This window comes from Mytilus edulis, chromosome 1 (genome assembly GCF_963676685.1).
Source record: "Mytilus edulis chromosome 1, xbMytEdul2.2, whole genome shotgun sequence".
Lineage (NCBI taxonomy): Eukaryota > Metazoa > Mollusca > Bivalvia > Mytilida > Mytilidae > Mytilus > Mytilus edulis.
In genome coordinates this window covers 5,618,744-5,639,689 of record NC_092344.1, presented here as the reverse complement: position 1 = coordinate 5,639,689, position 20,946 = coordinate 5,618,744, and the positions used below count along the sequence as shown (strand labels likewise).

Below are 20,946 nucleotides of genomic sequence, written 5' to 3'. Positions count from 1 at the left end.
AACATGTTTATACTATCTGGACACTTTAACATGAGCAGGCAATTGTGATGGCACAAAAATGTTGAAATTGACATAAATGAGCTGAAATGACTATTTCAAACATGAAATAAATGAAATACAGCAACAGCCATACCCAAACCGATATTTTACATACATTAACATCTGTGTAAACTACATCTTGCAGCAAAATATCTGTTTGGATAGATAGCTGATGCTCATATAGAAATATTAATGAAATGATCTTAAAATGAGGCCATTTTGGTCGTTTATACAGTTTGAAGCCCTTAAGCAAATATGCAAGACAAAATCCCAAAATATAATTACTTATGTCAGACAGATTAATCAAAGTCTTGTGAACATCTGATAGATGATATTTGCTAAATTTTTACTTGGTATATTTTGGAATTCAAGGGGTAAAACCATGGCTTTATCATACCTTTCCCTTTATTACCTTGTTAAGACAGGCTGATGTTCAGAATAGTGTAAGACACTTATCTAATGCAGAAGATTATGATAACAATTTAACTTTGGTGTTATATGTCATTAGGACGCCATCTTGCTGATGTATACCCCTGAACTTCATCTACACCAAGTCCAATAGATTTCCTCAACTGCATCTCACATAAAAAAAAGTATGACAAATACAAAGTACAGATAAAAAATCTGTTTAATGGACTTAAAAACAAGTCACCTGGTAAAATTTGTCCATATGAGACAAACATTTTTTTGTTACTGCTTCTAAACATTAAGTAATAATTACAAGTATAGCCATTCTGTTTCCCTGTTTGTTGTTATGGTAACCAAAAATTATAAATACAGAAAAAAAGTACCTTTACATATAAAAGTAGAAAATCAACAAAATACATTTATACAAATTAAATTTTTACAGAAACATGGTTTGTTCAAATCTCAAAATCAATGTTTTTAATTTGTTATTTGATCAAACAACAGATTTAAATTGTCAGAGAAATTAGATCAATTATTCTGCCCAACAGGAAACTATTACATTCTATTCCAAGATTTGAAATTACATAATACAGACTGTACATTTTTCATTTATCCCATTAGTATAGAGGACAGAATAAAATCGATATATATACTAGCGAAAACAAAATTGTTAACTTTTTATTTTCTATCTTAGGCATATGGGCAATAAGAAAATTAATTGATTGCAAATCTACATGTATATGTCAGTACTTTTAGATGTGAATATTTTACAAAACCGATCTGTGCATAATCCTCTCGACTGATTGAAAATGAACTTGGAGCTTTATGTATGGAACAAGCTCAATTTGTATATGTTGTAAAACAAATCCTAAATGCTTACTCAGCAGATAATTTTATTTTAAATGCCAAAGCTGACACATTTATAAGTGATCTTCAGGTATGAAATGTTAAGATTTTCAATCAAGTGGTACTTAAATACAAACAAAAAAGGAACCTAAAAATCAAAGAATACAATTACACTGGCAATGATGTCATCAATAAAACAACAAAACACTGGTAAGATATTGGGGACATTTCCATATTTCAGTTTATTTTTCAATAAATCGAGATAATTATTGTTCAGGAGCCATTGTTGTTATGTTTGCATTTTCACTGATGGATGCATCTTTAAATCAAATTGTGAACATGATTTTAGAATTTTTTTGCATAAAACAGTAGTTAGTTTTAAATTCATTTCAGTAATTATAATTTTGTAAAAAATTAAGAAATATTCAAAGAGATCATTATTTTCCTTCGCAGGTAACACCTGCCTCGTTTTAAAATTGGACAATGAATAACAATATAATTTATGTAATAGTCAGCATCAGCATGTAGGGAAGTATCACAGTGACCTAACATCACAAAGAAATGTATCAAATTAATGGTCATTTGCCTGGAACACAATGTTTAAAATCCATTATGTACAACAGAGGAATATAATTGGCGTACTATATTCTACGAGGGTCTTTTGACTTTAATACCACGTTTACAACACTAGTATCCCTTGAAAAATTCTGCAATGTTTCGGAAGAATTGCTGCCATCATTGGATTTAACCCTCCATATATTTGTCCATTAGCGTTAAGGGTAGGTATAAAAGTTGGTACATTTGTGGCATACACATGAGGTATATGAAAGACAAGATTTCTTGTGATATCAGATCATTGTTGCACCGATTCCGGTTTTATATGGACCACGTTTCCTGGCATAACATAGTCTCCAATCATAAACTGGTTACTAACAGGGAAACTTCCTGCATTACTGCCACTTATCACACTCTGTAAGACAAAACATAAATACGTTAATTCTTAGTACTAGCTGTTTACATGCAAAATGGTTTAGTTATTCTTTTGTATGGCAAAAATACACAAGAATTCAATAACTACTCAATCTTCTAAACTTTGTTTTTAAACACAGATTCACTATCAAAATTACATATAAATATGTTTAAACAACATAAGAGAAAGGATAAAACTAAATCATTAATCTAATAAAGACCATTTAAATGTATGGTAATAGCATTAACTAGTACATATACCCCATGATAAACATGGGTTTATAGAAAACAGGGAAAAAATAGATAACAGCTCCTTCTATACATGTAGTTTTTTTTAGGTTTTTCCCATTCAGTAACAAATTTGTCCAAGATAGTTTGATTTTTTTTTAAATCAGAAATATTAGGCTGTCATTTTAATCATGGTCCTACTATAAGGCAGTGTTTTGTCATTGCTGAGCTTTCAGTGGCCTGTAGTTGTATAAATCGGTATTATTCCTTCTCGTCCCTTGGTCTCTGGTAGAGAGTTGTCGCATTGGTAATCATACCACATATCCTAACTTTAATATTTGGAATAATCAGCATGTCACATGACAGCTGTCAATTGTTAAGAACAATCATTGAATTAAGAGTGTAAGATTATTTTCATTATATTGCACTTGTTTTGTGCTGCCATTCATAAGCATATGGAGGAAAATTTTCACTAGTTTACAAGTTTTAAGAAATTATTTCAAACTGTTTTTGCCTATTGATATTGTGAAATTGCAGACTTCTTGGATAAGCACATTAACACAAATAACTGTTTTCCATATACAGACAACATTTCTAATATATATATATATATATATATATGTAGGACTCAAATCTAGGGCGGGTTCCAAATCTATGGCAGATTACTAATCTATGGTAAATGTGACGTTACAAATGCAAAACAACTCAAATCTATGGTAGATTTTTGTTTTCCTCAAATCTATGGCAGATCTTTGAATTGCCTCACAATTCAATAACGCCATATTACATCGTCGCCCCCGCAAACGTTGGCGGAACCCATAGATTTGAACAACATTCCAGATATAGGCATTTCCCTCTACAACAATTTGCAGATAGTCTCAAGGAAGATGTGACCTATTAGTAGTATTCGAAGGGCGGACGAAATGTGCTGTACCGGCCAAAGCCCGCGATGAACAACGGCACTGATTTTTTCATCGAGTTTTTAGAGAAAGGAGTTATAGAAAACATTTTACTGTCTACGACTGGCAAAGTTTATAAAGTGAAAGATAAAAAAAAACGGATATCAATTTGATTTAAATCATCATTCAATAATAAAAAAAGATGCATTAACGAAGAAATAAATATTACTTGAAAATTGAAACTGATCATTTCTGTTTTATAAAAAAAAATACCTTCTTAAGGGACTTACTAGACTAGTTGGTTTAATGAATGGGTTAAACAGGTACCATGCAAAGATTAGAAAATGTTTATTTTTACAGGGCACATCATTTCAATCTTGAAGTCTGTATTAATTAAGGTATATGAATTTATCATTTACGTTTTATTTTTACCATCACGATTTGGTTGACCATTATTGAATGTTTATTTCACAAATGTTTAAAGGCATGCTTCCGTTGTCGTACATGTCCAATTATTTAAGACAAATCATTGGTCGTATAGGTACTGCATTATTTTCCATTTGCTCATCATTTGCAATAGATTTGGAAACTGTGAACATAAATCCGCCATAGATTAGGAAATTACAAAACTTGCCATAGATTAGGATTATAAAAAATCTGCCATAGATTTGGGATGGCATGACGTCACATTTGCCATAGATTTGGGATGGCATGACGTCACATTTGCCATAGATTAGGAATCTGCCATAGATTTGGAACCCACCATAGATTTGAGTCCTACATATATATTGTAATGACTTAACCAAGACAAAGGGTGCCAGGAAAAACACACTCAATTAGCAAAACAGCAAAGTGTGTGTGGTAAATATATCAACCAACTCAACAGTTCATTTCTATATTTCTTGTAGAATATGATCAAATTTAATTTTGTTTTACAACGGTCTTTATTAGTAAAATAAGATGTACTATAAGGTTTTGCTAAGTAGTGGCACCACCATTTAAGTTACTTGTTAAACAGGAAGTTATTGAGTGTATGACACAGTATAGTATGACTATACAGACAGGTATACATTGCTGCCGGAGTGAAAATGGGATGGACATTTCATATAAGGCAATAAGATGTAAGAAAATTTAAGTATTCTGTAACAAACAGTTGATGAGCAATTGATGTAAAAATGCATCAAACAGTATAGCAAAGTCACATGAAGCTTTATAACAAATTTCATTAAGCTCTGAATTGTAGTCACTGGGCAAAATTTGACGAAAATTCCATGGATAGATAAATTTTAACAAGTCCTTTGGAGTAGGGGTAAAATAAAATGGAGACTAAAAGAATTCTTAAGCTTAGTGATTATGAAACATAATAATCACTAGTTTATTGGAATACAACTTTAATATTAAAAAAAAAATCTTTTTTCAGTTTTACAGAAATTAAACAAATAAAACTGACTTTTATAATTTAGCCTTTCAAACATGAATTAACTTATGTTATCTTTTGATATGTCCAGTATGACTTGTATTGCTTAAAACTACTAGAATCAGAAAAACCTGTAACACAGTGGAAGCAATCTAGCTTCAATTGTTCACACATGCAAGATCTATATATATTTTAATAAGCATCATTTAATAAAACTATGTTAGTACTCAAATAAATTTGGCATGGTCAATCCTTCCATTTAATGGGAAATTATCTTTTATTACTTCCCTTTAATGAAATTAACTCATTTTCACTTTTCCGTTCATAAAACTAATTGGATAAAGTATTAAAATAAATAAAATATAAGTGACTTTTCGATAATAAATCTAATGCCTATCCACAGAATATCATAAGGTGAGCAGGAATTTCTTTTTTGAGGGTTAAGATTAAAATTTAAATTTCAATTCAATAAAATCTGACCATGTCAAAATTAAATGATTCTTGCAACGCTAACAAAAAACATAAAATTTTGAAAGTAAAAGTAATAAAAAAAAGTGCCAGAAAAAAAACGTATTACATAAACACTGGGTTGACTACAAATGTTCTGACCTGTGATTGTGTTTGTGCGAAGTTAAGTGGGCTAATTCCTCCGCCCACGGATGTTCTGTTTGCATGAGCACTAACCAAATTAATAACACTGGGGATGCTACCTGGATTTATTGGTGCTGAGATATTTGCTGTAATGGTAAACAGTAAATCTTTACTGCAATGCACCATGATAACTTAACAATATTATTTACTGCAATGCACCATGATAACTTAACAATATTATTTAATGCAATGCACCATGATAATTTAACAGTAATTCTTTACTGCAATACACCATGATAACCAAACAATATTTTTTACTGTAGCCAAAACTAACATTTACTAAATAACACCATTGCTGAGCATCTGGTGTAAATTTCATTTTCAATAAGTAATAAAACTAGAGGCTCTAAAGAGCCTGTGTCGCTCGCTCACCTTGGTCTATGTGAATATTAAACAAAGGAAGCAGATGGATTCATGACAAAATTGTGTTTTGGTGATGGTGATGTGTTTGTACATCTTACTTTACAAACAGTCTTGCTGCTTACAATTATCTCTATCTATAATGAACTTGGTCCAGTAGTTTCAGTGGAAAATGTTAATAAAAATTTACAAATTTTATGAAAATTGTTAAAAATTGACTATAAAGGACAGAGGAGAAGATTTTTGAAAAGATAACTAAGATTTACGAAAAATGGTTAAAAATTGACTATAAAGGGCAAAAACTCCTAAAGGGGTCAACTGACCATTTCGGTCAGGTTGACTTTTTTGTAAATCTTATTTGCTGAACATTATTGCTGTTTACAGTTTATCTCTATCTATAATAATATTCAAGATAATAACCAAAAACAGCAAAATTTCCTTAAAATTGCCAATTCAGGGGCAGCAACCCAACAACCGGTTGTCCGATTCGTCTGAAAATTTCAGGACAGATAGATCTTTACCTGATAAACAATTTTACCCTGTCAGATTTGCTCTAAATGCTTTGGTTTCAGAGTTATAAGCCAAAATCTACATATTACTCCTATGTTCAATTTTTAGCCATGGCGGCCATCTTAGTTGGTTGGCCGGGTCACGCCACACATTTTTTAAACTAGATACCCCAATGATGATTGTGGCCAAGTTTGGTTTAATTTGGCCCAGTAGTTTCAGAGGAGAAGATTTTTTAAAAGCTAACAACGGATGACAACGACGACGTACGCAAAGTGATGGGAAAAGCTCACTTGGCTCTTTGGGCCAGGTGAGCTAAAAAGCACATTTCAAATATTCAGATTTCTTTCTTTCTTTTAATTTTACTATCACAACAAACTTGCACTATCTGTCTATACACTTAGCATCAACCTTTTCTTGGGACTATACTATAAATTTTTATTACAAATTGCTCTATAAGGCAACAAATAAGAACAATTATCAGTTACCATAACCTTTCATAAACCAATATTACGTATACCTAGACACAGGTTTTCAGTTTTTTTCTTACAACAATAACATACAATTTGTCCATAAAAGAGATAGAAAACCTATACTGTATCCTTACCTTGAATTATATATTAAAGTAATTTGACTTTAGTAACTAAACTTACACACAGGGATGAGGTTTTGTTGTATAACTCCTTGTTGATTTAAAATTTGTACTGTTTGTTGGTCCTGCATACCGTTTAAAATTCCATTCATATAGTTTGTCTGATCTATAATACAGAAATAAAAATTTATCATAAACATGTATATTTATCATGATTCAACATGATAGATGTATTCAAGGTTTATCATCCTGACGAAATATGCTATATATCCATGTACAAATGTATTGAAGGTTTTTCAGTTAGAGAACAAGAATGTGTTCTCAGTACACGAATGCCCCACTCGCACTATCATTTTCTATGTTCAGTGGACCGTGAAATTGGGGTAAAATCTCTAATTTGGCATTAAAATTAGAAAGATCATATCATAGGGAACATGTGTACCAAGTTTGAAGTCGATTGGACTTCAACTTCATCAAAAACTACCTCGACCAAAAACTTTAACCTGAAGCGGGACAGACGGACGAACGAACGAACAAACGAACGGACGCACAGACCAGAAAACATAATGCCCCTCTACTATCGTAGGTGGGGCATAAAAAAATTAAAAGTGCTTATAATAAATACTTTTCTTTAATTAATTTTATATCTTATTTGTGCAAAGTCTCATTAACCTAGACAGCTTAGCCAAATGTTATTGTTAAAAGACATGATGATAGAACAGTACTTGCCAGAGATCTACACAATATTAAGGTATAGGTAATTGGTAAATGAAATATCCAAAGAAAAATCCTGATTGACACCACATTTTATACTATTTTTGTGTGACAGGAAAAAAATAATTGTATATTAAACTAAGATTAATTAATAAATGACTTACTAAGCATTGTTGAATTCCAGTAATTATCTGTGGGTGATGTGTTATTAGTTCCTGGAGGAGGTGATGGTTGCTGGCCTGTGTATCGGAAGAAAGGATTTTTAAGATCCAATGTATTTTGAGATTTAGATGAGGTTCCTGGAATATTCAATTCTATGTCTACATCATAACTTTGTCTGAAAAGATAACAAATATTACATTATATGTCTACGTCATAACTTTGTCTGAAAAAGATAAAAAAAAATGTTACATTCATATATGACAATTAAATTAGGAAAACTGTTAATCCCTTAATAATAAGGCCACTTTTTGGCCCAATGAATTTTGAGAATATAAAAAGTATTATGAATCTTCCATTAAAAAAACATAACACTCTACATTGGTAAAATATATGCAATTTTAATATGTTGCATATGAAACTATTTTTAAGTCAAAGGTAAGTTTGAGGTATTAAAAACGAGTTGTCTCCCAGTAATTTGAATTGGTACAGCCCCTTCTCTACTGTACATCACTATATCTTAATTATGGGGCCTGTATCCGTGTTGATTCATACATACAATAGTAACTATTTTGGTGAAACCAACTCACACCAGTTAGTCTTTGTTAGTCTTGTATAATTTTTAATTTTAATTTATTTACATGTTAAGACGTTCAGTATGACGTCCATTATCACTCAACTAGTACATATTTTTGTTGCCTCTGGGTGTTAAATTTTCTTGCTGTGTTGAAGACCCTTTGGTGGCCTTCAGCTGTTTTCTGCTCTATGGTCAGTAATTGTCTGTTTGACACATTTCTCATTTCCAATCTCAATTTTAACAATATAAATACTTAGATACCTACCTTGTATTGCACCTAAGAACACATTTTCCCATTAAAGTTTGTCCTTGTTTAACCAAGATAGGGTTTTGTAACAAACATCGTACTTGATACCAGTGAGTTAATGTCTCAGTGGGTGATGTTGACAGCCAAACTGCCTCTCTGTAAAAAATACAATAGTTAATACTGGTAAGTTTTAGTCATTAGAAAAATAATTAAATCAAATTATTTTTCTGTAAGCACAGTAGATCTTATATCTTGTACAGATGAATGGGTATGTGGACATGGAACACAGATAGATGATTCTATCATTTAATTTTATAAAGGGACATAACTCATGAACTGTAGAAGCAAAGCTACCCTTATTTGTACTTGTTCTGATTTTTTGTGCCCCCCCCCATGGATCTGCCTATGTGTTGAAGATATTTATTATATGTTAAATAAAATTCATCCTCAGCACCTGAGAAATTACATTGAGATAAATAGGTATGTTCTCAAGTAAATACATTTTTTCTTGACCTTTTGAATTTTTAACAGAGTTCATCAACTCATTGGGAATAGGTGCAATTTAGACCTGGTTTGATTGTATTTAAAAAAATGTATATTTTGCTATCTTTATAAAACAATGTGACAAAAGATGTTATACTTACGATGAGCCTAAAAATGCCACATCAAACCAGAAAGCTAAGCCATGTACCATGCCAGACTGTGTCATGGTAAATGTTAGAGGTATATCTATCACATGTAAGTCTTCTTCATTTGCTTGCTCAAAATCTACTGTGTATTTATGGGACTTGGACATACAAATTCTGATGTCAAATGTATCCTGAAATTTAAAAAGTTATATAGGAGTCTGCAACTTTGATACCAAGTCAACTTATTTAATAATTTCATTTTGGAATTTGGGGTGGTTTTATTGCCACTTTGTGTGACCTGTTCAAATTTCCTGAGCTTTTTTCCAGGAATGTATCAATTTGATCAATTTTTTTAAATACTTTCATATCTTCATTGTTTCTAGGCAAATCTGGTGTTAAAAGTCAGAGCAAATAAAATCTTGATAAATAAGATCATAGCAAAGTCGGTAATTATACATGACAATATTTCCTTTCGGTAAAATGTACAACCTTGAGTGAGAGAGAAAATGATGTTTGGATCACAAAATAGTCAATCATTGTGACTGGTTTTCATTTTTGTCCATCATTAGTTAATTTCTAATAAATACAATGTAAAGGTAGACTCAGTAAGCATTTCCTGGAGTGTACATATATCAGGAATTTCTTCTGACATGAGACTTAGTGGAGTATATTATGACTTACAACTATAGGTTGCTTAAAATATTCTTCCACTGCTGCACTCCTTAAACTTCCCAAGTCAATACCATGGAATGATTGCTGGCACCTAAAATATACAATAATCATGACTTTTAATGACTTGTTTTCCCCTCCCATTTTTTACCATCAATTCTCAGGTTAAGAAGTTAGAAGTAATGCCTTTTAATTTTTTCATCATGTTTAAGCGCTATTCTAATAGATGTCCAATTACAGTTCTAGTAGATGTCCAATTACAGATTCAGACCTTATATTTCTAAATCAATCTTTCAAAATATCATATAAATGTTTTATATCAATGCGATTCAACTAACCAGAAATTTGCTTTTGAGAATTGTTCCATGTATAAAGCTTCATCTGTAAACGGTGCTATATGTAAATCACCAACTGATGGAAACATTTTTCCTGAAAAGAAGTAACAACATTGTTTTTATAAAGAAACAAGACTCTTCTCATTAACAAACTTATGATTACAGTTGCATTTACGATTATAATGCCTAAGACACTTTTTAAATATAATATTTAAAGTTCTAAAAAATATAATATACCAGTACGACAATAATATGATATGAGAACATTCCAATATATGTGATGGTAACTTATATAATTAATTTTCCTGAAGAACAGATGCTTCAGATAATTTTTTGACAGGAATAAATCTTAACCCTTGCTATGTCAGTCCTGTCTTTTTGACTGGTACGGTGTAATTTTTCACTCTTAGACCTCCTTGGATGTTCCATACTTTCCGACCGGAACTAATTCAATACATTATATATACTTCTGACATTTTGTTTTTTATTTTATGTATTGTTAAAATGACCTACAAAATTACCTAACTATGATAAAAATCACTAACCTCCAGGTTTCAACCATTTCTTGGCATGTAAGTAACTTTCAAGCATCCGTTCATTAAATAACATATAACCCATTGGTTCAGATATAATTGTGTCTACTTTTTCTGGTATTTCAATTTCTTCCACTTTACCAGGTATAACAATTATTTTATCAGAAAGTTTGTTATGTCTGACCAATTCCTACAAGAAAGAGATAACATTACATATATGTTGACTGATAGCCCAATGCCCTATTGGTTTCAATATAATGATTTTTTTTTATGTTATTTTTTATTTCTTCCTACCATGTTTCAAGATATATCAACATTTTTTCCAAATATTTGTTGTACTTATCCAATTCATACCAGAATGAGATATAATGATCCTTCCACACAGTCCTTAAGATGGTTGACTCTTTATCAAGAGTGGACAACAAAGTATGGAAATGAAAATATTCAATAAAGAGGTAGACTTGACAATCTGTTTCAAATCCTACAATACATAAATATTATTAATAACCAGATATAACTATTGAATACCTCACACTTTTCTGCCATACTACTGGCTTCAACAGCATAAACTCTTCTGGCACCTGACTGTACAGCAAAGAAGGAAAGAATCCCTGATCCAGCACCAACGTCTAACACAACCTATAATGGAAACAGAGTACCTTGTTATATTTAGGCATTTTGGTAGCAACTTGAAAACAAGATAAACAGGTTTTGATATTTCACAGCTGCATAACTAAAAATTCTACCATATATTTTTCTCCATGGAGAAACATTGTGTGTGTGTGTTTTTGGGAGATAATGACCTAATATCAATTCATGATATAAAATATTCAAATTAAAAAATACATTTTATACATCAACTGTAATGAATAAATTTAATTAACAAAATTTCATCTAGCCTAGCATATTATTGACTTAGTTTAAGGTTTTTCTGATGCCTCTCTGTTTCTGAGGTTTTGAAGTCTTAAACTAAGGGTTGTTTTTATTTCACATTTTTGTGTTGATTCATCATAATTCATGCGATTCCATTGATATCTTGGGTGTAAGTAAACACTAATTTAAATGTTCAATAAAGGGAAATCTGACAGACTTAATAGAGACAGGCAACAGAATAAAAACATATTAATTAAAAACTCCTTAAAGAATCACTTGTTGAATTCATAGTATGTAACAAAGCACTGATCATGTTTTCTACTAAGTAGCATAAACCAACCTTGTCATGGAAATCTATTAAATTGGCCAATATAGCTCTCTGGTAGGTAGACGTTCGAATATAATCTTGCATCATGTTCTGTTGTTGTGATAAATATCCGTAAAACTGAAATGGAAAATAATTGACTATTTAACCAAAACGCTCATGTGTATAATCTAACAAGAACAGTTTCATTTTTTAATGATAATTATGTCATAATTGATCTTTTTTGTTTACACAGTCACTACAGATATATATTTTAATTTATATTTTAGATAAAAATTTATTGCTTCAAAACCCTTTTCCATTTACTGAGAAATGCCTGCTTACATAATGACATTCATAAAAAGTAAGGATTATTATAAAGAGTACTAAAACACATAGTAATCAAAATTGATCAAACCTCTTTATCCAGACATTTATGTCATATGAATCAGAGGCTGCTCTGGCTCCCAAAAAGTTGGAGCCAGAAAAATCGCCAGCTTTTATATTTTGTCGCCAGTTTTGAAAACTTGGAGCAAACTTAAGAACAAGCTAAAGTCTTTATTTCTTCTACAAAAATTTAAACTATGTTTAATTTAAATTTCTTATGCACTCAGCCTGCACTTTACATCATTTAACATGTAATACTAAGCGAGTTATTGCAGAGGGTTTTTATTCATACATAAAAACAACATGTGTACTTTATTTTCTTTTGTCAGTATTTCATATGTACAAGAATCAGCTTATGGTCTGTATATGCTACAGAATAGAGAAAATGTCTTTAAAGGGAAACTTCGCAAAAAAATCAAAAATTGATATTATGTTCATTAGGCATAAAAATGCTCAAATTCATAGATATTATAGTTTTATTCCGCTAGAAAAGCGATCACCATCGATTTTAAATTTAGAGAATCATTTCCATCCGTTCAGCCATTTTGTCTTCGTTCCCGGTTAATAAAATCGATATGTCTATAAACCCAAAAGGAACAAAACTACAGTAACCGATGTAGTCGTAATTGCATGTCGATATCTTGGCAATCGTACGGTTGTTTTATCCGACTTACTAACTTCAAGTTGATACGGAAAATATTCTTATTTTTTTTAAATTACCACGGTCTTTTGTTTTTAAACTGTTGATATTGGAATTAGGTAAAAAGTCAAAGTTGAAATCATAAATAAGTGATCCGTGAAAATTGTTTTCGAAAATCTAATTTGTTCATAATTCTTTAAAGTAATAAACTTTTTTCAAATAACTTTTAATCTTCCCTCATCTGATCACCAGCATGGCTACAGGTATTACTTTCAAAGGTATTGGGAGGGGTGTGAGGTGACACGTCCAGGTATTCAAGTGATTTCCTGTCGGGCTTGCAAGTTCATGCATCGTTTCACTTCTGCATGTATTGATCAGTGTACACGGCTGATAACTTATATACTTTCCATTTTGAACTATCAAATGTATAATATACAACTCTGTCTTACTTGTCATTACTAAACTCATACGCTTGTTTATAAATAACATTTTTGGTGTAAAGAATATTATTCATAAAAATATAAATAATACCCAAAAAATAAGATTTGATGGAATTAAAATCTATTTAAATATTTTTTCCAAGGGTGAATTTGGGAAAATGTAATATATACTCATTGTCAATGGTGAAGGACAGATTGGAACATACCAGAAATATTGATTTATAAAATGTACGCACTTGCCGATGATTCGTTTATACGACTGGGTTGAAAGTTATGGAACTAAAGCGCAATTTAAAATATATACATGTATACATTAAACATAAGAAAAAAAACATATATTTTGAATAAATTGGGGTAAAAGTTTTGTAAATAGACTAGTCCACGTATGCCAACAGTAGGTAATCATCGAATGTCGATAGACTATTGTATACCAGAAGAAGAAGAGAACCAATTTGATTTAAATACAGGTCGATGTATAACTTTTGCTTTGGTTCATTGAAGTTATCACGGGAAATAGTAAAATCACAGATTTATATTTCAATAAGATTGTTCTCGAACAAAGGAAGGAATTCGTCATCACAATTGTAATATATGCCACTGGACGAACACTAATTATCCCCAAGGGATGTGAATATTTTGCTGGCAAACTTTTGAGTATCAAAGTTTCAAATTAATTTCGGGATTTATTTTCTCTCTTGGTATTCAATAACAGAAAAAAGAATAAATTACTTGTCCGCTAAATAGGGGTATTCTTGTCAGATAAAAGACTTTTAGTTACATTTAAAAAAAATATGGAAATATGACATTAAATTGGTTCTGTCGTTTTTTTAAACATCGTTAAAAAGATGTGTGTCTAAGGTAAACGCCACAAGACAAGAACCCTGTAATACTAGTACGAGAGTATAGCATTTAAACCTTGCTTCTCAATAATATGGTTGTATCGGAAATCTTTTCATACAAATTGACAACTCATGGTCCGATATGCATGTACTATTTGCCACATAACGCCCATAGATCTTTCTACCATCATCATCTTATTCTTTGATATTACTGTAAACATCGATGGTTCACACCCAAACAAAATGGAGTAATCATTAATGGACCCTCAGAGCTTCTCCGTGTTATACACTTGTGGAACTTAATTCATAGACGAAATTTCTGTATTGAAATGAATCTACATCTCACAAACAGGATTTTCAAATAATGATTTTGAGTAATCACCTTACAAACCAATATAAAAGTATGGCAAGATATAACCATGAAGGAATTTAGTTTTTGTCAGTCGCAAGAACTCATCACAATCATAAACGTATACGTATATATGCATGCAGTTTCAAATATCAAGAACAAGCGGTCGATGTCGATAGTCCGTTTTCTAACTGTTCAGAGTTAGACATGTCACTAGTTCATTCTTGGAAGCCTTCATATTCCCTGTCCAACGATGGGAACTCTTTCTGTTTGTATTGACTATAAATGCTTGTATGGTAATTCTGTCGTTTATCTGTACAAGTGGTTGCATTTCCTCTCCTTTCCCAACAAACAAACGAACGAAACGCTACTATTTTGCTTTCTCTGGAGCTCATCCTCAGTGGCGCTTATACGTCAGGAAACTTACATGTATGTATACTAATAATGATTGTTGCAAGAACAACGATGTATGGACAAACTATTCTAAATTCGTCAATATCAGTTATGCATGACTAAGATATAAGTTTTATTACAACTACTGTATTACTTATTTGGATTAATGACGGCTATCATGTTCAACATTGCACAAAATATTATCATAGAATTTTTAAAAAAAAATTGTCAAAAAAAATAATGCCTTAGCTTAGATAATTGGTATTCTTTTCATAAAAAGTTCGTGTAAATGATTGTCAAATGAATTTAATTATGCAAGAATAAAATGTTAAAAAGAAACTAAAACAAAAAAATCATGCATTTTGTATGTTGTATTTTTTTTTCAATTAAAAACTTTAAAATTGCTATAGTTTTATAAGAATTTAAACACAGCCAGATTTGAATACAAGTTAAAAAATTCCGGTAAAGTCAATGATATCAAACAGATTGGCAATGGTATAACAAATTGGGTAATATTGCATTTAGTTTTTATTAATTTAAAAGATTAAAACTACCATTTTTTACTTCATTTACGCCAATTACCGCCAAGAAAGTAATCAAAAATTGTTTCCTTTTATTTTTATACACTTTCGGAATTACGAATCTGAGATTTTATTTTCAATTAATTTACACAATTTAATTATTGTATCTTTATTCTCATCGTGTATTAAACTCTTAGTGTATTAAAATCGTGACAGCATACTCTTTCTAACCCTTTCTGTTTATCCTTTCCAAATAACAACATTTATACCTGTGTACGCTTGAACTCACACCTGCGGCTAAATAGCTACAAGGTAAACAAATTGACCTCAAGCCGAGAAATATACAGTGACCTTTACAAAATAATATACACACTCTGCTCACACTTTAGTTGCATTGAAATGATTATCAAAACAATAACGGTAAATAGAACTGAAATAATTTCAGTTCAATATCAGTAAAAATGTTCAATAAATATTTTATGAAAAAATTCTCAACAATAATTAATGAAATTTATTCGAAAACATTTACTAGAGATAATTTAATAGGAGTTTAATTCATCAAAACAAAACGGTATATGCATATTCATTTTCGTTCATTCTTGTATTGTGGTTAATGACTACGACCATTCGTCAGCTGTGCGCTTTTAATTATGTATATTGTCGATAAGCTATAAGAGTTAAACAGATTTTATTTTTTCCCAGAATTCAATAAATCGGGCTAATATGTCACGACCCACTCGAGAATTCAACCAAAAAAGTTTCAAATACTTGATTTTCTCCGTTATTAGAAGGAATATAAATTTAAAACTTTGCAAATGTGTTTTTTTATGTTAAGATGAACATAATTAGATGATAAGTAAAAAATCGCGGAATTTCCCTTTAATTAAAATATAAAGAATAGGAAAAATCGGTAACTGAATGATGAAAACAAAATAAGAGGTGTTTAACTTTACAGAATAGTGAAAATTTGTATAAAAAAATAATCTGCAATACTTAACATTTTCTCCGACTTTTAACTTTTTTTTAACTTTTACCAATTAAAATGAAGATAAATGAAAATTTTTACATAAGAAAATGTTGGCGCCAGAAATATCGCCAGCAGCCGTATTTTGTCGCCAGATGAATAAAAAAAAATCGCAAATTGCAACATTGGCGACGCACAGCGTCCCTGTGAATAGTTTGCTCTACATGTATCTTGGCATAATACTAAAGTAAAGTTGTAAAATTTCTGTCTCATTTTGTCTCTTGTGGAGGATTGTCTTATTGGCAATCATACCACATCTTCCTTTTTTTTATATACAAACCTGAAAGTATTGAACAGCAGATGCTTCTTCTGTTCTTTCTGTAAATACCGATTTTAATACACTCCTCATTTGTTTAAATTGAAACTGAAACTGTTTCATGGCTGAAATAAAAGAGTAACAATATTAATCTATAATAAAAGAATAGATCTTAATAATTTTAAAAATATTAGTGTTCTTTGAATATTTTATTATGCATTACTTCCACGTACATGTTTGGTGTTTTCTTCTTCACTGAAAGTTGATGCTGTCAACCATTATCTTTAATATTACTCATAATGAAGAATTTATATTTAATAAATAATACATAGATAAGATGACCGTAATTAAATAGTCATGTACATGCAACAAGATGCCAAGCTCATACTATCATATTTCCATTTTCTGTGAACCATAAAAACAAATTTGGCATACAATTTAAGTTCACATTATCACAAACATGTGTACTAAGTTTCAAGCTGATGTGACCACAATTCCTAATCTAATATCAAAATACATGTACATGAAACCAAACTTTTACCTGACACTCTGACTCAGACTGAAAAACAATCCTTTCTCCTATCATACACAAGTAATAAAATAAAACAAGTATGAAACGTTCCTTTAAAATTACTAATACCTGTTTCAATGAAATGTATTCATTTAAAAACATAACTACATGTACTTACCATGTATAGATGGAAATCTGACCAATGAACTCTTGTCTTCATTTGTAAAAATAAAGCCCTGCTTTCCATATCGAGAGTATTCTGTACTTGATGTTATCGTAATTACATGAAATTTGTTTCCTCCTATAAAATAGAATTAAATGCAATAATAATGCTCAAAGGGAAAAAAATCTGAGCTAAAACATAAAACAGACAAAAGATTGTTTACATCAAATATAAACTTCCTCTGCCTAAATATATTTTTTGTTTCCCACCTCCAAATGTAATGGATTTTTGGTTTTCCTCTTTCAAGTCCTACACTTATTTATTGTCAGGAGGCAAGTAACACACATATAATATTTTTGTGGCCCTTTTAGTCCAGTAAAACAGGTCCAAGAGGCAGGCACCTTTAAAGCATTCATAAGAAAATTTCCCATTGTCAATGTTTTCTTTGATATGTTCAACATTTGCCCTAAGATAGTCCAGGGTTCCAAATAAGCGCCATCCCACTTGCCCATCGCAAGTACAATCTGCTGCGGGCAAGTGAAACCCATCCAGTGTTGTGTGTTTAATAATGCAGAGTATTAATGTATTACAAGATATATGAAATAAATTGATTTTAAACACAAAAGTTATTCATATTCAGTCAATTAAAGAAGTCAAAATATAAATATTCATCTCTGTACTCTCTGCTCCTTCTAGGGATTATATTGTTTCAAGAATAGTGTTATTTGTTTGACAGTCTGTTCCTCAATTTTGTCCCTATCCTCTTTAGGGTTGAAAACCCCCTCTTACAATAACTTTTGATTATACTCCCTTTAACATTTAAAAGCCATGAATAACTCAGTCAGCCACTTGTCATTAGAACCAGAAACATGGTGCTTGCTGTTATCACTTGCTAAAACTTTAGCTTGGTTGGGATTAGGAGAAGCAATGACATCTGCTTATACTGACAGTGTACAGGAAGGTGTATTCCCCCTTTCATTAGAAGTCATTGGGCTAAAATAAACTACTACTTCCATCATCTGCCTTTAGCTTAGAAGTCACACCTTTATTATTTGCAGAGAACATGTTCATTCAGAATAAATAAAATCGAATATGGTTTAGATATTTGGTATACAACTTTTTAAAACAAATATATTTTAATGAACAGGCTACAGCTGACCAGTTTCCGTAGTTTGACATTACGCTTCCATGTGTATTATTGTTAAAACCTATCTTTGGCAGGTAGATATAATCGAAACTTTACAAACTCGATAAAGTTAAGAGCATTGAAATTATTTACTAGTGACATTATACAGAAGCTGCAGCGAGTCCTTACCCGTGTTGATTGTCACATATTTCCCAACGTACGGTTTTACGATCGATGTTCAATGATCATTTTATTTCTAAAAACACAAGTTTGAAACTAATTTACCTTGCAAGCAACATTTTTTCATTTTCTATTAAAATAAATCGCAGAGTTCACGAAAATGGTCAGTCCTGTCGGTCAAAATGAGGCCCAGACCAGTATTTTGAAAGCTAGTGCCGGTCCTGATGACCGATGTAAAAATGACCGTTGCAGTGTCTTTTTTATCAGTAATTAGTTGTACCGCAATACGTATTTACCTCGGTCATCAGATGTACCTGCTGGTAATTTCCGGTACTGGTTTCCTGTTATAAACAAACGGAAACCTACGGAAACCAAAGCACCGATCTACATGTGGCTTGCTAAATTTGTTCATTAAGCCATCCCAGGCAAACAATCGATGATTGAACCCTTTAATGGAGATAACAAATACTGAGAAATTGATTCAGATGATGAAATGGATAGTAAAGATGACTTTAAATAAGACCAATCAGAAGAAAAGAATCAGTTATTCATTGTTTATTTGCCGGTGGCTGTGAAAAATCAAACTAACAATAATAAAGTTATTTTAGATAAAATATGTTATTATTTTTATTTTAGGACTGGCTAAAATTTTGTAGGACTGACAAATAATCTTGCTTTATCGGTCCCATGACCGACGGGTCTCTGAAATCGTAACCTTAATTAAAGTTTATTTTAACTTTTTCAACTACAAATACTCTCATTCATAATTTTCATCGTAAATATCTTTAGCAATGTGTATTCAAATTTGTCACGTGTTATCAGCACGTTCATTGGTCGTGTTTAAATAGATTCTTCTTCTCGACCAATGAAAAAATCCGTTATTCAAATGGTCAAGTGATCACACACATGATGCGTAAATACAATGTATTTGCCATCTATTTCTTCAATTTCTGCACTGAAGTTTTTAAATTTTAAATTTTCTTCTACAAATACATTTCTTCTTGATGATCATTTACGCTAGTACATGATAACATAGTCCGATAAGGCCGAGATAAGCGTGGCTCAGGGAATCAAATATTAAGGGACAACGGCCAATTAAGACGCTGCAATCTACAAAAATATTACGAAGGCGCTGCCGCACCACAGCGTCCCATCGGCCTGGGGAGAACACTGCCATCACATAGTTGTCTGCCAGGTAAGTTGAAATATTTGGTTTGTGTATAACTATGTCAGAAATTCATTTCTCCAAGGTATATGTATTACCTATTTTTATTTTCTAAATTCAATATTTGATTCATATGCGCATGCAGAAAAATTGTAAACATTGTGTCCCCCAAATAATTATATTGGTCAATTTCTATGTGTTAGCCAAAGGCAGGGCCCATAGACTCTGTAGGCAAATGAACTCGGGGCGAACTAACCAAGGGTGAACATGTATTTACTAATTAGAGCGATCGAACCTAAAAATGTGTAAGGTTAAAGGTTACGGTGGTGCTTCCTGGTAAACAATATTTGTGAACTCCTGCATACAATAAACAAGTTCCCCTCAATCAAGACCTAGTTCCCTTCAGACTTCAAGTAAATTATTAATATAGACAGGAAAATAGGCAAAATCAAACATAAAAAATAACGTTTTTATTCTAAGACGTCATAAAATAATCAACACCTTTTTTATCAGTTGCATCTTAAGAAAAAAACGATCTACTATAATCCATGAATAAGGTCTTCTTATTGAAAAGTTCCAATCAGTGATGCCGCATTATTTCAACGTAAACGATTTATTAATGCTTCGCTATTTCAACGTAAATGCGACCGATATGACATGGATTTTCGAACAATGAAAAATAACTCATTATGAGAATCTTGTTCATACGTTAGTACTAAGCTTAGAAAAGTTATACCTTTAAACAATGTTAATGTTACACAATCTGTTTGTCGTGCCAGTTCAAGTTTGACGGGTTCATCTGTTAAATGTACAAATCTTTCGTCGTCCGAAAGGATGGACACTTGCACGTTGTCATAAGACGACGCCATCTTTCATTCAAACGGAGGCAAATCTTACCTAAAGTTCATATCCGTAAAGTTCAATCACATTTTTATTCGAAAGATTAAAATTAACCTTACTTTAAAATTACAAAATAGACAAAAAAGATGGTTGTAC

At 31.3% G+C, this 20,946-nt stretch overlaps 1 protein-coding gene across 3 annotated transcripts; it reads right to left on the bottom strand.

The window, feature by feature from the left end:
• Positions 1-649: 649 nt before the first annotated feature.
• On the bottom strand, positions 650-20,935 carry LOC139510181 (histone-arginine methyltransferase CARM1-like). 3 transcript variants are annotated; one of them, XM_071296584.1, is made up of 14 exons: positions 20,687-20,935; positions 17,495-17,617; positions 16,830-16,930; positions 11,993-12,097; positions 11,308-11,418; positions 10,792-10,969; positions 10,250-10,340; positions 9,924-10,005; positions 9,258-9,433; positions 8,632-8,769; positions 7,795-7,967; positions 6,978-7,082; positions 5,416-5,543; positions 650-2,263 (listed from the first exon to the last, which is right to left on the bottom strand). In XM_071296584.1, the coding sequence occupies exons 1-14, from the start codon at positions 20,817-20,819 to the stop codon at positions 2,147-2,149; spliced, it is 1,761 nt and encodes a 586-aa protein (XP_071152685.1). In that variant the 5' UTR covers positions 20,820-20,935; the 3' UTR covers positions 650-2,146. The 3 variants fall into 3 exon arrangements, with proteins under 3 accessions (XP_071152685.1, XP_071152706.1, XP_071152696.1); XM_071296605.1 differs by having other exon boundaries at positions 17,495-19,253; positions 19,478-20,832; XM_071296595.1 differs by lacking the exon at positions 5,416-5,543 and having other exon boundaries at positions 20,687-20,847.
• Positions 20,936-20,946: the final 11 nt, after the last annotated feature.

Coding starts and splice junctions, on each gene's coding strand:
- LOC139510181 (XM_071296584.1), bottom strand. CDS start 20,819: ATGGCGTCGTCTTATGACAACGTGCAAGTGTCCATCCTTTCGGACGAC. Junction 8,770..9,257: donor GTGGCATTTTTAGGCTCATC/GTAAGTATAACA, acceptor TATTTTTTACAG/AGAGGCAGTTTGGCTGTCAA. Junction 7,083..7,794: donor CTGGAATTCAACAATGCTTA/GTAAGTCATTTA, acceptor TCTGTATTATAG/ATCAGACAAACTATATGAAT.